This window comes from Mycetomoellerius zeteki, unplaced genomic scaffold (genome assembly GCF_001594055.1).
Source record: "Mycetomoellerius zeteki isolate Tzet28-1 unplaced genomic scaffold, Tzet1.0 scaffold151, whole genome shotgun sequence".
NCBI classification, from domain to species: Eukaryota; Metazoa; Arthropoda; class Insecta; order Hymenoptera; family Formicidae; genus Mycetomoellerius; species Mycetomoellerius zeteki.
The window spans coordinates 897,169-917,502 of NW_017256458.1; the positions used below are offsets into that span (position 1 = coordinate 897,169).

A 20,334-nucleotide genomic window follows, 5' to 3' on the forward strand; every position below is an offset into this window, starting at 1 on the left:
AGCGGCGCCCAGCAGATCTATTTTATAACTCTTAACGCAAATTTCGTTATAACATTGCTGTGCAGCTTTTTTTGCCATAATAAAAGAACTGTGCAGCGGCGTTATAATGGTAAAGAAATTTTGTGTTAAGAGTTACAGAATGTACGTTTGTAGAGCGGTCCTCGCTCCTCCCATTCCCTATATCTTCTTTACTACACTATTTTGATGACAACCAGTAAACTAATTAAGTTTTTTCAAATTATTTATCAATATCTTTATTTTGTACTTTTTTTCCTATATATCAATGCAAGCCGCTTGTACAAGTTTATTGGAGCGTGTGCATTCCAGTAAACGAGAATGGATTGAAATAGATTCAGATTTTCAGAAATACGCATTTGCGAACGTCAGAATAAATTTTCAATTTGAGTGTATTTTTATTCATTTATAGAAATTGCATAAAACTATTTTTATGGTATTTAATCTAAAAATAATATCAGTTTTTCTGTGCAATCGTAAATACTTCTCAATTCAAAATTCTGAATAAGAAATGTAGTTATTCAATCCAATTGAATTCAATTAAATAAAAAAAATTTTTTTTTAAATACATATAAAAATATCAATTCATTTTAATCCATTCTTGATTATTGGGGTGATAAAACTGCACAGTTATCGCAAAATCAGCACACATGTTCCAATACTTCAAGTATCGGCTGTCCATAAAATTTAGTTATTTAGTAAGCTGAAAATGATGTTTTTTGAATGTGCATGAATGGCTCTGTAAATTAAAGATATCTTATCTTCAATTTTGTGGAATCGATATATAGTATATAGCATTTACATATTAAACAATACATTTTATCATTGCTATCGTGTTAAAAAAACTTATAACTTATTAGGAGAATGTTCTTTATTATTTACATTACAGACAACATAATATATAATATTACAAACAACATTTAATAGTAAGGTGCTAAAAACTATCGTGTTTATTAAGGGCTAATATGTTATTCTAGGGTTAAATTTTTTTTAAATAATTCGCGAAATATTCCCGCAATACAAGTAAGAATTAGTTGAAAACAAAGAAAAAAATAAAAACATTTTTGTTACAAAAATGTACACTTTATACACACGATGGATCATTTGTGATCCAGAGCTGAACTTCGGAGTTATTCTAGTTAAAGCATACGCAAATGAGGCCGGCAACGCACAAAACTTGTTCTCTAGATGCTAAACTTTTTTTTAGAAAACAGACTGATATTTCACCAGGTGCTCTTTAGTATTATATTTCAAAGAAAAGAAATGTGCAGGACACGAATGATCCAAAAGTGTGTATTAAGGGTTAACTTGATCATACTTTTAAAAGCCATTAAAAACACCTTTAGATGTGCCAGGCATTTGGATTATGATAATTAAAATCGTCACAATTGTCATGGTAATCTGAAAGAAATAGTGTTGATTAAATTTTACTATGGCAATAGTTTTGATAAGAAATAAATAAAGATAATATTTTAGATCGGTTTTTTGTACGTAGATTTATATTTTCATTCTAATATGCCATAAAATAAAACAAAATTTTATCTAAATAGCGATAATAAACGCTTGATAATGAACGTAATTTAGTGTAAAATATAAAAATGAAAATATTTAATAAAATATAAAAGCATAAATACAGAAACGAACTTTTCGCAAGAAGTCATTGCCAAAATCGAAGAGACCTAGTCCAGACAATTTTAATGGATGATATATTGTTTGTAGTGTAAATTGGTAAATCTGCATAGAGAGGTTGTTATTTAAATTTTAATAATTTATTTCATAGGTTGTCTCATAGATATTATTGAAATTTATTTTACCTCGTTGCGAATGCCAACATACTGAGGAACGTCTGTTAATCGATGAATTATTATATTCATTTCATTGGACTAAAATTAATAATTTGTCATATATGTATAAAGAACCATACATATATACACATATACACTCCTAGCCAAAAGTTTTGAAAATTAATATTTTTTTTAAGTTTTTGAAAACACTTCCGATTTTTTCGTTTTTCAACGAGAAATATATCTCGGTGAAAAAAAAATCGTAAAGGAGTTTTTGACAACGCATTTAAAGTTCAAAGATAAGAATTTAAATCAGCGTTCAAACTTTTTTCTATCACATTTTGTTTCTAAAGTATTGAAAATTGTTATTTTTAATACCAATTTTCAATTTTATATAATTTAGGAACAAAATTTAAACTGAAAAAATTCAAACGCAGATTTAAAACTCTAACTTTCCGCTTTAAAATGTGTGATCGAAAATTTCTCTACAACTTTTTTTATTGAGGCATACAATTTTTTGTAAAACGCGAAAAAAGAAAAAATGTTTCCAAACTTTTGGTCGCGGGGAGTATATATTTAAAATAATATATGGATTTACCTTAGCACTAATACTCTCGCAGACATAATTTAAGCGAAAAAGTCTAGTTGCATATAAGAACATCCAAACACTAAAGTTAATAAATTCTATTAGTGTGAAGTTATTGTTTGCTGTTATATGTATAAAGACATAACGAAATGCTCTTGTCACATATGTCACATAAGCTATTGTTAACATAGTTATTTGTATTTCAAATATTGCGTTTAATTCACGAACAAGTTGGCATAATTCCAAATGGAGATGTCTACATAAAAAGGTCAAATATATAAATTGTTAATAAGAGCATAAAAAATAATAATTTAAAAAATATTGTTTTATCTAAATGGATTATATTAACTAATTAAATTTCAAATATCTGCCAAATTTTAAACGCAGTCCCCTACAATACAAACTTTCAAGGAGCGTCTTAAAAATGTCTAGAAGACAATACCTATAATAAATATTAAAACAATAAATAAAGGCTCCTACAGTTAAACTAATCGATAATGATGGTACAGTGAATAAGCCTGTATGAGCCAACACAAGTTCTTCGTGTATAAATGTATATACGAGTATATTACAATGAAATTAAAATACAGACGAATGTTTCAACTCTGGTATTGGGTCCTCTTCAGTGTAATAAATAAAGATGACAGCATTTAATTATAATGAAAAATTGTGTTCTATAATATTCGATTCGTCAGATCATCGCTAAACTATTGTCAATGTTTGAATTCTTCTTTAACGTCTGTTGTATTTTGCGGAATAGAACAAATGTAATTTAGAATTAATTCAACTAAAAATAATCAAAAAAAGAGGACCCAATATCAGGGTTAAAACATTCGTCTGTATTTTAATTTAATTGTAATATATATACATTTACACACGAAGAACTTGTGTTGACTCACATAGGCTTATTCATTGTACCATCATTATCGATTAGTTTAACAATACCTATGTCCTCTGAATGTCTTTTAAGGACGTCCCTAGAATATCTCTCTGATATACAGAGTGTTTCAGAAATAATTGGCCAAACTCTAAGAGCGTATACCACTCATTGTAACGATAAAAAGTTATATAAACATAGGTTCAGAAACACTTCCTTTCCAAGTTATAAACATTTCTTATTCACATTGAACGTATTTACGTCGGACATGCCTCGCTTTGATACTTCATGAATTGTACTTCTATTCACATTCTAAAGTAAACAAAAAGTTATTAGATAGGTCTATATAATGGAATTGAAATCAATCTTTGTTTAAGTATATAAGAGTGAAGATAGTATTCATCAACATAGCAGTTTATTCTAACATCAAATTGGAAGATAGCCACTATATATATGTATGGGCGACCTAATGGAAACTGCAGAGAAGTTCAACTCTTTATCAATAAATCTTTCCTCAAAGACGATCATTTTCAGCAATTTCTATAGTGAAAATATAGATATAAGTAAATAAAAAATATTTATAACTTGGAAAGGAAGCGTTTCCGAACCCATCTTTATATGACTTTTTTCAACCTTGCAATGAGTGGAATATGCTCTTCAAGTTTGGCCAAGTATTGCAAAAACACCCTGTATAAAATACGCTGTATGGGCTGCTTTTATACAACGCTAGACAATCAAAATCTATCCAATAATAGTCATAATAATCCATTCAAGTACATTCGTGTACTGATTTACATTATGATCCAAAATACGTGTTTGTAATTATTAATAGACATGATATATCGATCAGCAGGCACTACTATTTTTCTCCGTATATATTTTATACCATGTTTCTCTCTCAACAACAAGTATCTCATGTGTTCATTTAACTTATCAAATCTGGTACCAATGTACCTGCAAAAGAAAAATTTTACAATTTTAAAATTTATGGTGAATAAGATACAGATAACTTTAAAAGTATATATAAATTTGTTACATATATCTAATCTTTAAACAAGAATAATTAATTTAAATTTATAAAAATATTGGGTAATTATGCAGTATAAGGGACCATCCTCCAATGACATTAACCTTGACATATGTTGTTCAAGGTCATGACCCCGAGTGACCTTGAACAAATTTTAGCCGTCGCTTGTTGTTCGTTAAAAAGTTATTAACAAAAAAAATTCTTCAATAAAACCTAACTTTTGGACATGACTACGCTCCGATGAGACAAATTCCCTGCTTCAACAGTGCAAAATATTTTCTTATATAATTTGTGTCTTAGAGCACAGAGAATTTGTATTTTTAAAAGTATAGAATTTGCGTTTTAAAGGAAAAAAAATGTGGTTTTAAAGCAAAGAATTTGTGTTTGTTGTGTGTGTTGTGTGTGTTTATAAAAATATTACTTTTATAAAAAATATTTACGGTAATAACTTATTTCTCAAACAGATATTGATTAATATGTAGCATATACCCATATTTTAAATAATGTACAAACCACAAACAAGTTGTAAATACTAAATCCACAAATATGTTGGCATTTTGAATATGATTCGTAACAAAAGGCGTGATCATGCACCATCCATTCCCTATAAAGTGATAAAACCATGTCATGTCAGCTGTATTTGCCATTTGAGTAAACACTAGCCATCCAATTAATGTTCTTTTTATATGTATACGCAACTTTCGATATATTTTAAGAGTGCCTAACTCTTCTAACGTATCATCTACAGCAGCAAGTCTCTTTATGAATTTCCGCAATCTCTGAACAATATTAGACAAGAATACATAATTTATTTATTTATTGTAATTCGTATTTACGTAAAAATTATATTTATATAACTATATTTTTATTATATAGAATTACAATAGATTAACCAACTTAAATAAATTAATTTAAGCGTTGAATATATATTTACCTCATATTGACGTAAACTCATAATAATAGATGTAATACTGACAAGTAAGTTAATCCCATTACTGATTAAAGTAGAAGTTGTAAATAACCAACTTTCTGCTTTAACTGCGAACACTGTATAATAAAAAAAATAACTGTAAGCGCACCACACTGTCACATTGTATAATGTACCCAAATAAGGTTTTGAGGTATAGACGCCTAGACCAAGAATATGATACATCAGGAACATAGGACGTATAGCTTGTTCTATGGAATTCATTATACTCATCATTGTCGTTCCTAATGTAAACTGACATCGTATGTCTATTGGAATTCATTTGGCCAACATATAACTAATTTATCGAGGCCAGAATAATTTATATATCAATACATTAGCGTAATATTATATTTTACATGTTTAAAATGTCGATTATTATCTTTTAAGATTAAAGTTATTGTTTCGGCTCGTAGCCATTCTTATCTATTATCGTTAATTTCATTGTATTAAGTTATTTATATACTTTTAAAAAATAATAATATAACAACTGTGTAACGTTTAAACTAATATATAAATCAGCAAAAATATTAAATTTGTTCATGATGGGTTTTTTTTACATTCTTACGATAGTTGGCTTGACGACGTCTGCATGGTAGACTACAGCATCTACCAGATTATCAACTTATTCGAAAGTTTCTAAAAGTAATATGTCATAATTGTCAGATTATTGTGCAAGTTCAGACTGTTTTTTGAAGTAATTATAACTCCATAGACAATAGATTGGAAGGCTGTCATGCACTGGAATAAAATAGTGACTCCAATGTGATTGCCAAAGTTGTAATATTTACTCACAATACACTTCTGATAAATAGTACAATATTTTATTAACAAATTATGAACTTTACTACTACGCAAAGATTTGCTGAAAGATTTACAATAAAATTTTATACATATATATATGATAGGATTCTATTTTTTGACATGGTTAGTGCTGAGAAGTAAATAATTTGAAATTATTTTACTTTATTGCTTAACTTATATAAAATTACAATTCTATTTTCATAACATCAAGAAACAATATGCATTAAAAATTAATCATTTAACAAATATTAGTGATCAAAATTTAAGGAATTTGAGCACTAATAGTATCATGACATTGCCATTCAGCATATTCGAAAAATGTCAACAAATTAAAAAAAATATATTTTTGATTTGCAAATAACCGTCGTCATCTTGTATCACACTCTGTATCTCTTCGGAATATTAACTTGATCATTTTTAATAGCCTCTAAAAGCGCCTTTACGTGTGTCAGGCATTTGAATTATGATAATTAAAATCATTACAATTGTCACGGTAATCTGAAAGAAACAGTGTTGATTAAATTTTAATATTTTTAATGTGGCAATAGTTTTGATAAGAAATAAATAAAGATAATATTTTAGACAGTTTCTTTTGTACATAGATTTATATTTTCATTATAATATGCTATAAAATAAAACTAAAATTTTATCTAAATGGTGATAATAAACGTTTGATAACAAATGTTATTTAGTGCAAAATATATAAAAATGAAAATATTTAATAAAATATAAAAGTATAAATATAGAAACCCCAACTTTTCGCAAGAAGTCATTGCCAAAATCGAAGAGACCTAGTCCAGACAATTTTAATGGATGATGTATTATTTGTAGTGTAAATTGGTAAATCTGCATAGAGTAGTTGTTATTTAAGTTTAAATAATTCACTTCAGTTGTCTCTTAAATATATTATTGAATTTATTTTACCTCATTGCGAATGCCAATATATTGAGGAACATCTGTTAATCGACGAATTATTGTATTCATTTCATTAGACTAAAATTAATAATTTATCATATATAAATACCCAAATACAATGCTCAAAAAAATTATGGCATAGAAAAACTGTGGGCAAAAATTGGCCAACTTTGACTAATTATATCATTGCGAAAAATTATCGTAGGATAACGTTTTTTTTTTTAAATTAAAGTTTGAAATCTCTACTTTAAGGCGCTATGGCCAGATTTTAAGTTTGATGCACTCTTGTCATTATAACTCTCAAAAATATGTAGGTGGTTTCATATTGAAAATTGAACAGTTTGTCGGAATGCACGGACTTTGTTAGATTTTTTGGAAGAATACCGTTTCCAGCAGCAAAAAGTTCGAACTTTCCCCTTTAATTTAAAAAAAAAAACGAGTCGCTGCGATTTTTTTTCTCAAAGTTACAGCACTTTAAAGTTACCCTTGCATTTGTAATATACACTACCGACATTACCTGTATTATCGGCTATGCATCACGACGAAATTGCTGGATGGATTTTGTAGTACAAATCTGGAATGACATTCTGCAGGAAGAAATTAGGGTCTGCATTAATATGAGGAATCGACTACAAGCAGTAATCGAGCAACGCCGTGGAAACGCGTTATTGAATTTTACACCCAGAAACACGATGTGCAAAATCTATACTCACGCAGAAATGTGCAAAATCCATCCAGCAACTTATTGTCGTGGTACATATCTGGTAATGCAGGTAATGTCGGTAGTATACGTCAAAAATGCAAGGGTAACTTTAAAGTGCTGTAAAGAAGTTTTTGACCACGCATTTTAAAGTTCAAAGATAATGCTTGAAATATGCGTTTAAATTTTTTCTATGACATTTTGTTTCCAAATTACATAAAATCGAAAATTGTTATTTTTGCAATATTTTTGTTTCTTCGAAGCGCTCTAATTCAAAAAAGTTGTCATTGGACAAAATTAAAAATAGGCTTTTCAAGCTTTAAAATGCTATTTAGAAAAGTTGATACAATGATTTTTCGCAAAGACATCGAATTATTTTATTGCATAAATTTTATTGTGTAAACTTACATTTTCTAAGAAAAAAAGAAGAAATGTCAATTATAATCTGCATGATTCGTTTAAATTCTATCAAAATTAAAAAAAAATATCTCCAACTGTCAATTAAAAAAAGTTTCTGTAGACACTAAAATTTTACACAATAAAAAAACATCTTTGCAAAAGATTAGTGTACCAATTTTTTTCTAAAAGCATTTGGAAACTTAGAAAGCTTACTTTAAAATATTTTTATATTAAATTTTATTTATGTTTCACCAAACTGCAGCGCTTCAAAAGCAATATTGTAAAAAAATATCAATTTTCAATTTTGAATAATTTAGGAACAAAATGTTGCAGAAAAAATTCAAGCGCAGATTTAAAGCCCTAATTTTGTGCTTTAACTTGCATGGTAGAAAACATCTCTACGATTTTTTTATCGAGATACTTAATTTTTTGTAATATGCAAAAAAACAAAAATGTGTCCAAACTTTTGGCCGCCGGGGGGAAGTGTGAAAATTTAAAATTATGTATGTTTGTGGATTTACCTTAGCACTAACACTCTCGCAGACATAATTTAAGCAAAAAATTCTAATTCCATAATAAAACAGCCAAATATTATTGCTAATCCAATCTGATACTGATATGAAGTCATCGTTTGCTGTTATACGTATAAACATATAACGAAGTTGTCTTGTCACATATGTCAAATAAGCTATTGTTAATATAGTTATCTGTATATCAAATATTGCGTTTATTTCGCGAACAAGTTGGCATAATTCCAAATGGAGATGTCTACATAAAAATGTCAAAATATATAAATTGTTAAGAAGAGCATAAAAAAAATAATTAGAAAAGATAATATCTAAATGGGTTATATTAACTAATTAAATCTCAAATTTCTGCGAAATTTTAAACGCAATCCCTCATAGCACAGACTTTCAAGGGACGTCTTAAAAATGTCGAGAGGACAATACCCAGGGTAAGTACGCCATCAATGGACCCCTAAGCTAATTATTTATAATAAATCTATTTTTACGCCAAAAATAAATTGTACAATGCATATATTTTCGAAAACCTTTAACTTTCAGGATATTACTTTTGAAAAAAAAATGTATTCATCTCGTGAGACTGGAATGAGAATTTATTATTACTTTATTTTTTGCGATTATTGGATTACGTTGCCATGGATGCATGAATCAACGGTTATCCACCTGAAGATCGAACATTAAACAATTATATATCACATAATCTATTATATAGGCTGCGTTCGGAAACGTTATCAGAGTGTCCCCATGTAACATCTTATCCTTCTTGAACATTGGATGAACAACAAGAATAAAACGATACACGGAGGCACTCGAGTTTCTGAACGGAGCCCTATAATACTGTGCCTAAATATAAACAGTTGCTGAAAGTAAAGTATATCTCATTTTAAATCGTATATCTTCAACTTCAATGGACTACAGAGATTAATAAAGTTTATTTTCATTAATGATTAAATAGTTTCCATAATCTTTGCAAAATCGAGGAAAATACGATCAAAATGCACAAAAATTTTGCGAAATTGCACCGTCTTCGCTGCGCCTATGTGTGTATAATTAACGGAGCAGCTGTTTCTTTACCAGTTTATAATTCCTCTACTATAGATGACGCGACATCACGTATAATAACAAAAATATTTAATTAGTCCATCCGTGGCATACTCATGCCATGTCCTCTGAATGACTTTTAAGGACGTTCCCAGAATGTCTTTCTGATGAAGTATGCTGTATGGTGCACTTTTATACAAACACACACAATGCTAGGTCAGACCAAAATCCGTAATCTAATAATAGTAATAATAATCTATCCAAGTACATCTATGTACTGATTTACATTATGATCCAAAATATGCGTTTGTAATTATTAATACACATGATATATCGATGAGTAGGCACTGTTATTTTTCTCCGTATATATTTTATACCATGTTCCTCTCTCAACAACAAGTATCTCATATGTTCATTTAATTCATCAAATCTGGTACCAATGTACCTGCAAAGGAAAGATTTTACAATTTTAAAATTTATAGAGAATAAGATACATATAACATTAAAAGTATAATATATAAATTTGTTACATATATCTAGTCTTTAAACAAGAATAATTAATTTAAATTTATAAAAATATTGTGTTAAATTTTATTTCAATTTCAAAATTATATGTGGATCTACCATTAAATTCCTGTTATTAAAAAATATTACTTTTATAAAAAATATTTACGGTAATAACTTATTTCTCAAACAGATATTGATTAATATGTAGCATATACCCATATTTTAAATAATGTACAAACCACAAACAAGTTGTAAATACTAAATCCACAAATATGTTGGCATTTTGAATATGATTCGTAACAAAAGGCGTGATCATACCCATTCATTCCCTGTAGATTGACAAAACCATGACATGTCACTTATATTTGCCATTTGAGTATACATTAGCCATCCAATTAATGTTATTTTTATACGTATACGCAGCTTTCGATATATTTTAAGAGTGCCTAACTCTTCTAACGTATCATCTACAGCAGTAAGTCTCTTTATGAATTTTCGCAATCTCTGAATAATATTACAAGAATTTATTTATTTATTGTAAGTATTAACATAAAAATTATATTTATATATAACTATATTTTTATTATAAAAAATTATAATAGTTTAACTGACTTAAATAAGTTAATTTAAACGTTGAATATACATCTACCTTATAATGACGTAAACTCATAATAATAGATGTAATAACGACAAGTAAGTTAATCCCATTACAGATTAAAGTAAAAGTTGAAAAAAACCACTTTTCTGCTTTAACAGTGAACACTGTATAATAAAAAAGGTAACTATAAGCGCACCACACTGCCACGTTGTATAATGTACCCAAATAAGGTTTTGAGGTATAGACGCCTAGACCAAGAATATGATACATCAGGAACATAGGACGTATAGCTTGTTCTATTGAATTCATCATACTCATCCTTGTCGTTCCTAATGTAAACTGACGTCGAACGTCTATTGGACTTCAATTGGCCAACATATAAGTAATTTATCGAGGCCACAGAATAATTTATACTTCAATACATTAGCGTTACATTATATATTGTTGAATTTTTCTGTAAGCTTACTTGATGACACAATTAATCTACGATGTCGCCTAACAATAATAATGTTACTGCAAATATTTCCAGCTTCGGTACATTTCTAAATTAAATAGCGATATATATCTTTTTTTTGTAATTGAAGACTAATTTTTATACTGACATATTTTTATAATCAACAATATATTCTATGATTAAATAATACTTGAATTTAAAAAATTCGTTTTTATATGTTACATAATTAACTAACCAGAAAGTAATCAATGAACATTTAAAAGGTTCACTTTAATATAAATGTTTATAGATATATGAACGATATAAATTATTATAATAAATTCATGATAAAATATTGCACATATTGCACATATAATACATCTATATTACGTTAAGGCAACATAAAATATTAACTTAATGATAAAATAGTTATTCATATAGCAAATTTTATAAGAAAATATATTTTTATATATAACTTTAAAAAGATTATAAGAATAAATAAAACAAAATAAATAGAGATTTTTAGAAGGATAAAGAAATTCAGAATTCTAAATGTCTCCTATTACTTGTCATAACATGTTGTATTCAGAGCTGGGCAAAATACGTGTATTTTGTATTTGTTATACAAAATACAAAATTTTGTAAAACTACATCAATGATATAGTCTATTTAGAGTAGTTACTAAGATTGATAGTATTTTATATTTTGCATTATAAATACAAAATACATGTACTTTGTCTTCTCCTGGTAATATTATCTCTCTGTATGATTGTGTAGGACCATCAAGAAGTAAAATCCATTTGCGCTACGGAAATAACAGCGGGGCTAATTTATACGAAGAACCAGAAAAGAAAACATCAACCAAAACTTTTCAAAAAGTTTTGCGACATAGAAAACTAAATTTCTACAAAAAAATATTGGTGACGTTAAAGATTAACCTTACGAATAAAATCATAAAGTTATTTTATATTAAAACGTCTTTTGACCCATATCACATTATTACTTCTTTTTTATCTTATTTGTTGATTAAATCTGAACTGCGTTTTTATACTACAGCATCAACCAGATTATCATCTTATTCGAAAGTTTCCCAAAGTAAAATGTTATAATTGTCAGATTATTGTGCAAGTTCAGACTATTTTTTGAAGTAATTATATCTCCATAGACAATCCATTGGAAGGCTGTCATGCACTGGAATAAAATAGTGACTTCAATGATTGCTAAAGTTGTTATATTTACTCATAATACACTTCTGATGAATAGTACAATATTTTATTAACAAATTATGAACTTTGCTACGCAAGGATTTGCTGAAAGATTTACAATAAAATTTTATGATAGAATTTCATTTTTTGAGATGGTTAGTGCTGAGAAGTAAATAATTTGTAATTATTTTACATACATTATTACTTAAATGAAGTTCCAATGCTATTTTCATATCATCAAGATACAATATTTAAAATTAACCATATAACAAATATTAGTGATCAAAATTTAAAGAATTTGGATATTAATAGTAACATGACATTGCCATTCAGTATATTCGAAAAATATCAACAAAAATATATATTTTTGATTTGCAAATAATCGTCCTCAAGCCTTGTATCACATTCTGTATCTCTTCGGAATATTAACTTGATCATTTTTAAAAGCCTCTAAAAGTGCCTTTAGATGTGTCAGGCATTTGGATTATGATAATTAAAATCGTTACAATTGTCACGGTAATCTGAAAGAAACAGTGTTGATTAAATTTTAATATTTTTAATGTGGCAATAGTTTTGATAAGAAATAAATAAAGATAATATTTTAGACAGTTTCTTGTACATAGATTTATATTTTCATTATAATATGCTATAAAATAAAACTAAAATTTTATCTAAATGGTGATAATAAACGTTTGGTAACAAATGTTATTTAGTGCAAAATATATAAAAATGAAAATATTTAATAAAATATAAAAGTATAAATATAGAAACCAACTTTTCGCAAGAAGTCATTGCCAAAATCGAAGAGACCTAGTCCAGACAATTTTAATGGACGTTGTATTATTTGTAGTGTAAATTGGTAAATCTGCATAGAGTAGTTGTTATTTAAGTTTAAATAATTCACTTCAGTTATCTCTTAAATATTATTGAATTTATTTTACCTCATTGCGAATGCCAGTATATTGAGGAACATCTGTTAATCGACGAATTATTGTATTCATTTCATTAGACTAAAATTAATAATTTATCATATATAAATATCCAAATATACTGCTCAAAAAAGTTATGGCATAGAAAAATTGCTGGCAAAAATTGGTCAACTTTGACTAACGATGACTTTGCGTAAAGTTATCGTAGAATAAAGTTTTTTTTTTAATTAAAGCTTGAAATCTCTACTTTAAGACGCTATGGCCAGATTTTAAGTTTGATGCATCCCTGCCACTGTAACTCTCATAAATATGTGTGTGTGTGAGAGTGTATTCGTCATATTGAAAATTGCACAGTTTGACGGAATGCACGGACTTTGTCAAATTTTTTAGGGGAATGTCGTTTCTAGCGGCAGAAAGTCCTGGAAGTAGAGACTCCAAGCTTTAATTTAAAAAAAGAATGTTATCCTACGAAAATTTTTCGCAAAGTTATAGTTAGTGAAAGTTGGCTAATTTTTGCTCACAATTTTTTTATGCCATAATCTTTTTGAGCACAGTAAATATTTACACATATACACTTCCAGTAAAAAGATTTGGAAATTGGCTTTGGATATATTTTTGAAGTTTTGAATACATTTCGATTTTTTGTTTTTGTCGAAAAATTATGTATCTCGGTGAAAAAAAATCATAAAGAAGTTTTTGACCACGCATTTTAAAGCTCGAAGATAAGGCTTTAAATATGAGAGTAAGTTTTTTTCCGTGATATTTGTTCCCAAATTACATAAAATTGCAAATTGTTATTTTTGCAATATTTTTGTTTCTTCGAAGGGGCTCTAGTTAAATGAATTGTCATTGGACAAAATTTAAAGTAGGTTTTTTAAGCTTTAAAATGCTATTTAGAAAAATTGGTACAATGATTTTTTGCAAAGATATCGAATTATTTTATTGTATAAATTTTATTGTGTAAACTTACTTTTTCTAAAAGAAACGAAAATGAAAAAATGTTAATTATAATGTGCTCGGTTTATATAAATTTTTTCAAAATTTTTAAATAACTTTGTCCAACTGTCGATCTTAAAAAAAAGTTTCTGTACATAATAAAATTTTACATAATAAAAAAGCTCGACATCTTTACATAAAATTAGAGTACCATTTTTTTTCTAAACGCATTTTAAAACTTAAGAAGCCTACTTTAAAATATTTTTATATCAAATTTTATTCAATCATGTTTCATCAAACTGCATGTTTCATTCACTGCAGCGCTTCAAAGTAAAGCAATATGTTGTAAAAAAATATCAATCTTCAATTTCGTATAATTTAGAAACAACATATCGTAGAAAAAATTCAAACGCAGCATTTAAAGCCCTAAGTTTGCGTTTTAAAATGAGTAGTCGAAAACTTCTCTATAGGAATTTTTTTATCGGGATAATTAATTTTTTGTAAAATGCAAAGAACAAAAATGTTTCCAAACTTTTGGCCGCCGGGGGGGAGCGTATATTCAAAATTCTGTACGTATGTGGATTTACCTTAGTACTAACATTCTCGCAGATATAATTTAAGCAAAAAATTCTAATTCCATAATATAACAGCCAAATATTAAGATTAATCCAATCGGTTAGTGATATGAAGTCACCGTCTACTGTTATACGTATAAACATATAACGAAGATCTCTTGTCATACATGCCAAATAAGCTATTGTTAATATAGTTATCTGTATATCAAATATTGCGTTTAATTCGCGAGCAAGTTGGCATAATTCCAAATGGAGATGTCTACATAAAAATGTCAAAATGTATAAATTGTTAATAAGAGCACAAAAAAAATAATTAGAAAAGATAATATCTAAATGGGTTATATTAACTAATTAAGTCTCAAATTTCTGTGAAATTTTAAACTCAATCCCTCATAGCACAGATTTTCAAGGGACGTCTTAAAAATGTCGAGAGGACAATACCCAGGGTAAGTACGCCATCAATGGACCCCTAAGCTAATTATTTATAATAAATCTATTTTTACGCCAAAAATAAATTGTACAATGCATATATTTTCGAAAACCTTTAACTTTCAGGATATTATTTTTGAAAAAAAAATGTTTTCATCTCGTGAGACTGGAATGAGAATTTATTATTACTTTATTTTTTGCGATTATTGGATTACGTTGCCATGGATGCATGGACCAATGGTTATCCACCTGAAGATCGAACATTAAACAATTACACATGACATAATTTATATTATACAGGGTGCTTTCGGAAACGTTACCAGAATGCCCCCGTGTAACATCTTATCTTTGTTGAACATTGGATGAACAACAAAAAAACGATACACGAAGGCACTCGACTTTCTGAACGGAGCCTATAATACTGTGCCTAAATATAAATAGTTGCCGAAAGTAAAGTATATTCCATTTTAAAGCGTATATCTTCAACTTCAATGGACTATAGAGATTAATAAAGTCTATTTTCATTAATGATTCAATAGTTTCAATAATTTTCGAAAATCGTGGAAAATAAGATCGAAATGCAAAAAAATTTTGCGAAATTGCAGCGTCTTCGCTGCGTTTATGTGTGAGTAATTAATGTAGCGGCTGTTTCTTTACCAGTTTATAATTTCTCCACAATAGATAACGCGACATCACGTATAATAACAAAAATATTTAATTAGTCCATCCGTGCCATACGGTCCATCGATGGCATACTTATCTCATACCCTCTGAATGTCTTTTAAGGACGTTCCCAGAATGTCTTTCTGATAAAGTATGCAGTATGATGCATTTTTATACAAACACACAAAATGCTAGATCAGACCAAAATCTGTATCTAATAATACTAATAATAGTCTATCCAATGATGTCACCAAGTACATCTGTGTACTGATTTACATTATGATCCAAAATATGCGTTTGTAATTATTAATACACATGATATATCGATGAGTAGGCACTGTTATTTTTCTCCGTATGTATTTTATACCATGTTCCTCTCTCAACAACAAGTATCTCATATGTTCATTTAATTTATCAAATCTGGTACCAATGTACCTGCAAAGGAAAGATTTTACAATTTTAAAATTTATAGAGAATAAGATACATATAACATTAAAAGTATAATATATAAATTTGTTACGTATATCTAGCCTTTAAACAAGAATAATTAATTTAAATTTATAAAAACATTTTATTAAATTTTGTATCAGCTTCAAAATTATATAAGGATTACATCTGCCATTAAATTGCTTTTATTAAAAAATATTACTTTCCAAAAAAATATTTTTTACGGTAATAACTTGTTTTTAAAACAGATATTGATTAACAAGTACTATATACAGATATTGATTAACAAGTAGTATATACAGATATTGATCAATAAGTAGTATATTAATGTAGTATATATAAGCATTTTAAATAATATACAAACCACAAACAAGTTGTAAATACTAAATCCACAGACAAGTTGGCATTTTGAATATGATTCGTAATAAAAGGCGTGATCATGCACCATTCATTCCCTGCATAGTAACAAAACCATGACATGTCACTTATATTTGCCATTTGAGTAAACACTAGCCATCCAATTAATGTTATTTTTATACGTATATGTAACTTTCGATATATTTTAAGAGTGCCTAACTCTTCTAACGTATCATCTACAGCAGCAAGCCTCTTTAAGAATTTTCGCAGTCTCTGATTAATATTAGACAGGAATATACAATTTACTTATTTATTGTAAGTCGTATTTATGTAAAAATTATATTTATATATATACAATAACTATATTTTTATTATAAAGAATTACAATAGCTTAACCGACTTAAATAAGTTAATTTAAGCGTTGAATATATATGTACCTTATAATGACGTAAACTCATAATAATAGATGTAATAACGACAAGTAAGTTAATCCCATTACAGATTAAAGTAGAAGTTGTAAGAAACCATTGCTCTGCTTTAATAGCGAACACTGTATAATAAAAAAGATAACTGTAAGCGCACCACACTGTCACATTGTATAATGTACTTAAATAAGGTTTTAAAGTATAGACGCTTAGACCAAGAATATGACACATCAGGAACATAGGACGTATAGCTTGTTCTATGGAATTCATCATACTGTCATCATTGTTGTTCCTAATGTAAATTGACGTTGTAGGTCTATTGGACTTCATTTGGCCAACATATTACTAATTTATCGAGGCCACAGAATAATTTATACATCAATACATTAGCGTTATATCATATTGTACATCGTTGAATTTTTCTGTGAGCTTACTTGATGACAATTAATCTATGATGTCGCCTAATAATAATAACAAAATGTTACTGCAAATATTTCTAGCTTAGAGACATTCCTTGATTAAATAGCGATATACGAGTATGTATTTTTTAGTAATTGAAGAATAATTTTTAAACTGACATATTTTTATAATCAATAATATTCTATGATTAATTGATACTCTAAATAAAAAAATTCGTTTTTATGTGTTACATAATTAACTAATCAGAAAATAATCAATGAATATTTAAATGGTTCAATTTTATATAAATGTCTATAGAATAATGAGATGAAAGTTGGTGTAAAGACAACACGTTTACTTATTTAAAAAAGTTACTTATTTAAAAAATTATCCATTTTGTATATATACATTTTTTAACAACTCTGTGTTTTCTTTAGAAAGCTCCAAAAAAATCAGAAAAGCGGTTTTTTAATATTATTAATATTAAACCTCAATAAACTTGACAACCTAATATGCTGGAATTTTTTGACTTGTAGCATCGTTTTCAACATATAAAAGTCTATAAGAAACATCTAGTCCAAAGTAATTTTTTACTAATGTAATACACATTTAATTCTTCATGGTCACACTTCTAAAAAGCCATACGATGGTTGTTCTGGGTTAAAACGACCCGATCCATCTTTAAAGTGTCAGCAAATCGACAGTATTAGTTGCAATGATTTAAAAACAATACAGTATATAATTTAATCCTTTAAGAAAATGGAACAGTGGCGTTCTTGTGAAAAATTTAATTTTTAAAAAAAATCATAAACATTTATTAGAATTTAGCGTGAAAGTTACATATACATCGTCTTTCACACTAAATTCTAATACATGTTTACGATTTTTTTAGTGTTAAAATTAAATTTTTCACAAAATGCTCGTTTGATCATTTTGACCCAGTGTGATCATGAAGGGTTAATAATTGATATACATATATATATATAATAAATTTAAATAAATGACAATATTTAGGTGACATACATAGATGAATTAAATAAATAAATAAAGTTAGCAATTATAAATAAATTTATTTCTATATTAATTAAATTCATAAATAAGCCACAATAATATATAATACGGAAGATATTATTATTATATATTTCTTTTTTATATAACAACATTTCTTTCAAAACATGTTTTGTTAATTTCATCAGACTTTGATATTCGAGACATAGGGGAAGTATTCATTTGCAATATAAAAATAATAACGGTAAGTACCCAGACAAAGAACTGAAAGAGAAAAGCATAATTATATAATAAGTATCGTTTCTTATTTAACTTTTCTCGTTTATTGATTTCAAATTATAGATTATTATTACACGGAGGGGGTGGCTTTGCTAAAATATTAAAAAATTTAACTATTATAAATACTGATTTGAAAATAATTGTTGAAATATCAAATTATTATGAGATCGCTCAAGTTGATTGATAGAATAACAAAATTTTTTACGGCATTGCTCATTTTGTCCGAATTTCTTACATTATTATTTTGATGGTGCGACAAAATTAATTTTATTTAATTAAATTATTGGTAAAAGTTTAAATTAGGGGACCTCAAATGATCTTGATGTTAATATATGTTGTCAAAGTCATGACCATTAATGACCTCTAACAGGTTTAGCCGCCGTTCGTTATTCATTAAAAGTTATTAACAAAAAAGTTTAAAAAATATAAGGTCTTATTATTTGTTATAATCTAAAATTTTTTAATCTAAACTTTTACCAAACTGTTTTATATCGAGCTAAATTTTTACATATTTTAGCAAAATTGTTTTTTTTCGTTACATTAAAATTCCTATATAGATGTAAATAATGTTAAAGCTCGTAAAAATTAACCTTATTAATGAATTTGTAGCCAAAATGGATCACGCCCATTCCGCGGAATTCCAATGGCCGAAGTGACATTTGTAAAAGAAACTGATAAATCTGTAATATAATATAATTTTTGTCTGTGAAGTACTATTTTACATAAAGATATTTAAAAATTATATACACTTAGAAAAGTATTAAAAAAATTATTTCACCTCTTTACGCATTTCCGTAAAACGTATGAGATCTGTTAATTTATGTGTCAAGATTTTAGTCTTTTGCGCCTGAAATAGTATAAAGTTAATTATATTATTTACGATTTTGACATTTATAATAATTGTATGATACATTTTCAATAATCACATAGACATCTATATAATTAAACAATCGTATAATTTTTATAAGGGAATAAGATTACTTAATCTTTTATTCTGAAACTGAAAAAAATATTATTTTTTCAGTATTCATTTTTTTATTAGTTTTAATTCATATTTGCTAAAGAAGTTTTAATGTTCTCTTGAAGAGAAGAGAGAGAGAGAGAGAAAGAAAGAAATTATATTAAAACTTCTACTTGTAAGAACATTTTCCTTTTATAATGTGGAAATCAGATTACCTTAGCACTAACATATTCGCAAATGTGATTCAGTAATATAAATTTTGCTAAAAATACCATGCACCACGTGTCGTTGGAAAGAATAAGTTTCAGTATAGCTGAATTGTTTGCATATATATGTGTTAGACACAGTATCATATGGTATTGAACAAAACATGTTCCGACCAAAATGATGAAGCAAGATATTATCTGCAATGTTATTTGCATTCCGAATAAATCGTTTATATCACGAGCTACTCGACAGAGTTCCAAATGAAGGTGCCTAGAACGATATTATTTAATAAATAAATATATCTACTACCTGCTTTTATTATTTCTATGTACTGCAT

The 20,334-nt window shown here is 27.5% G+C and overlaps 1 protein-coding gene across 1 annotated transcript; it reads right to left on the reverse strand.

The window, feature by feature from the left end:
* Positions 1-18,691: 18,691 nt before the first annotated feature.
* On the reverse strand, positions 18,692-20,065 carry LOC108720522 (uncharacterized). Its single transcript, XM_018444579.1, has 4 exons — positions 20,006-20,065; positions 19,608-19,676; positions 19,420-19,509; positions 18,692-18,814 (listed from the first exon to the last, which is right to left on the reverse strand). Exons 1-4 carry the CDS (start codon positions 20,063-20,065, stop codon positions 18,692-18,694), a joined length of 342 nt encoding a protein of 113 aa, XP_018300081.1.
* Positions 20,066-20,334: the final 269 nt, after the last annotated feature.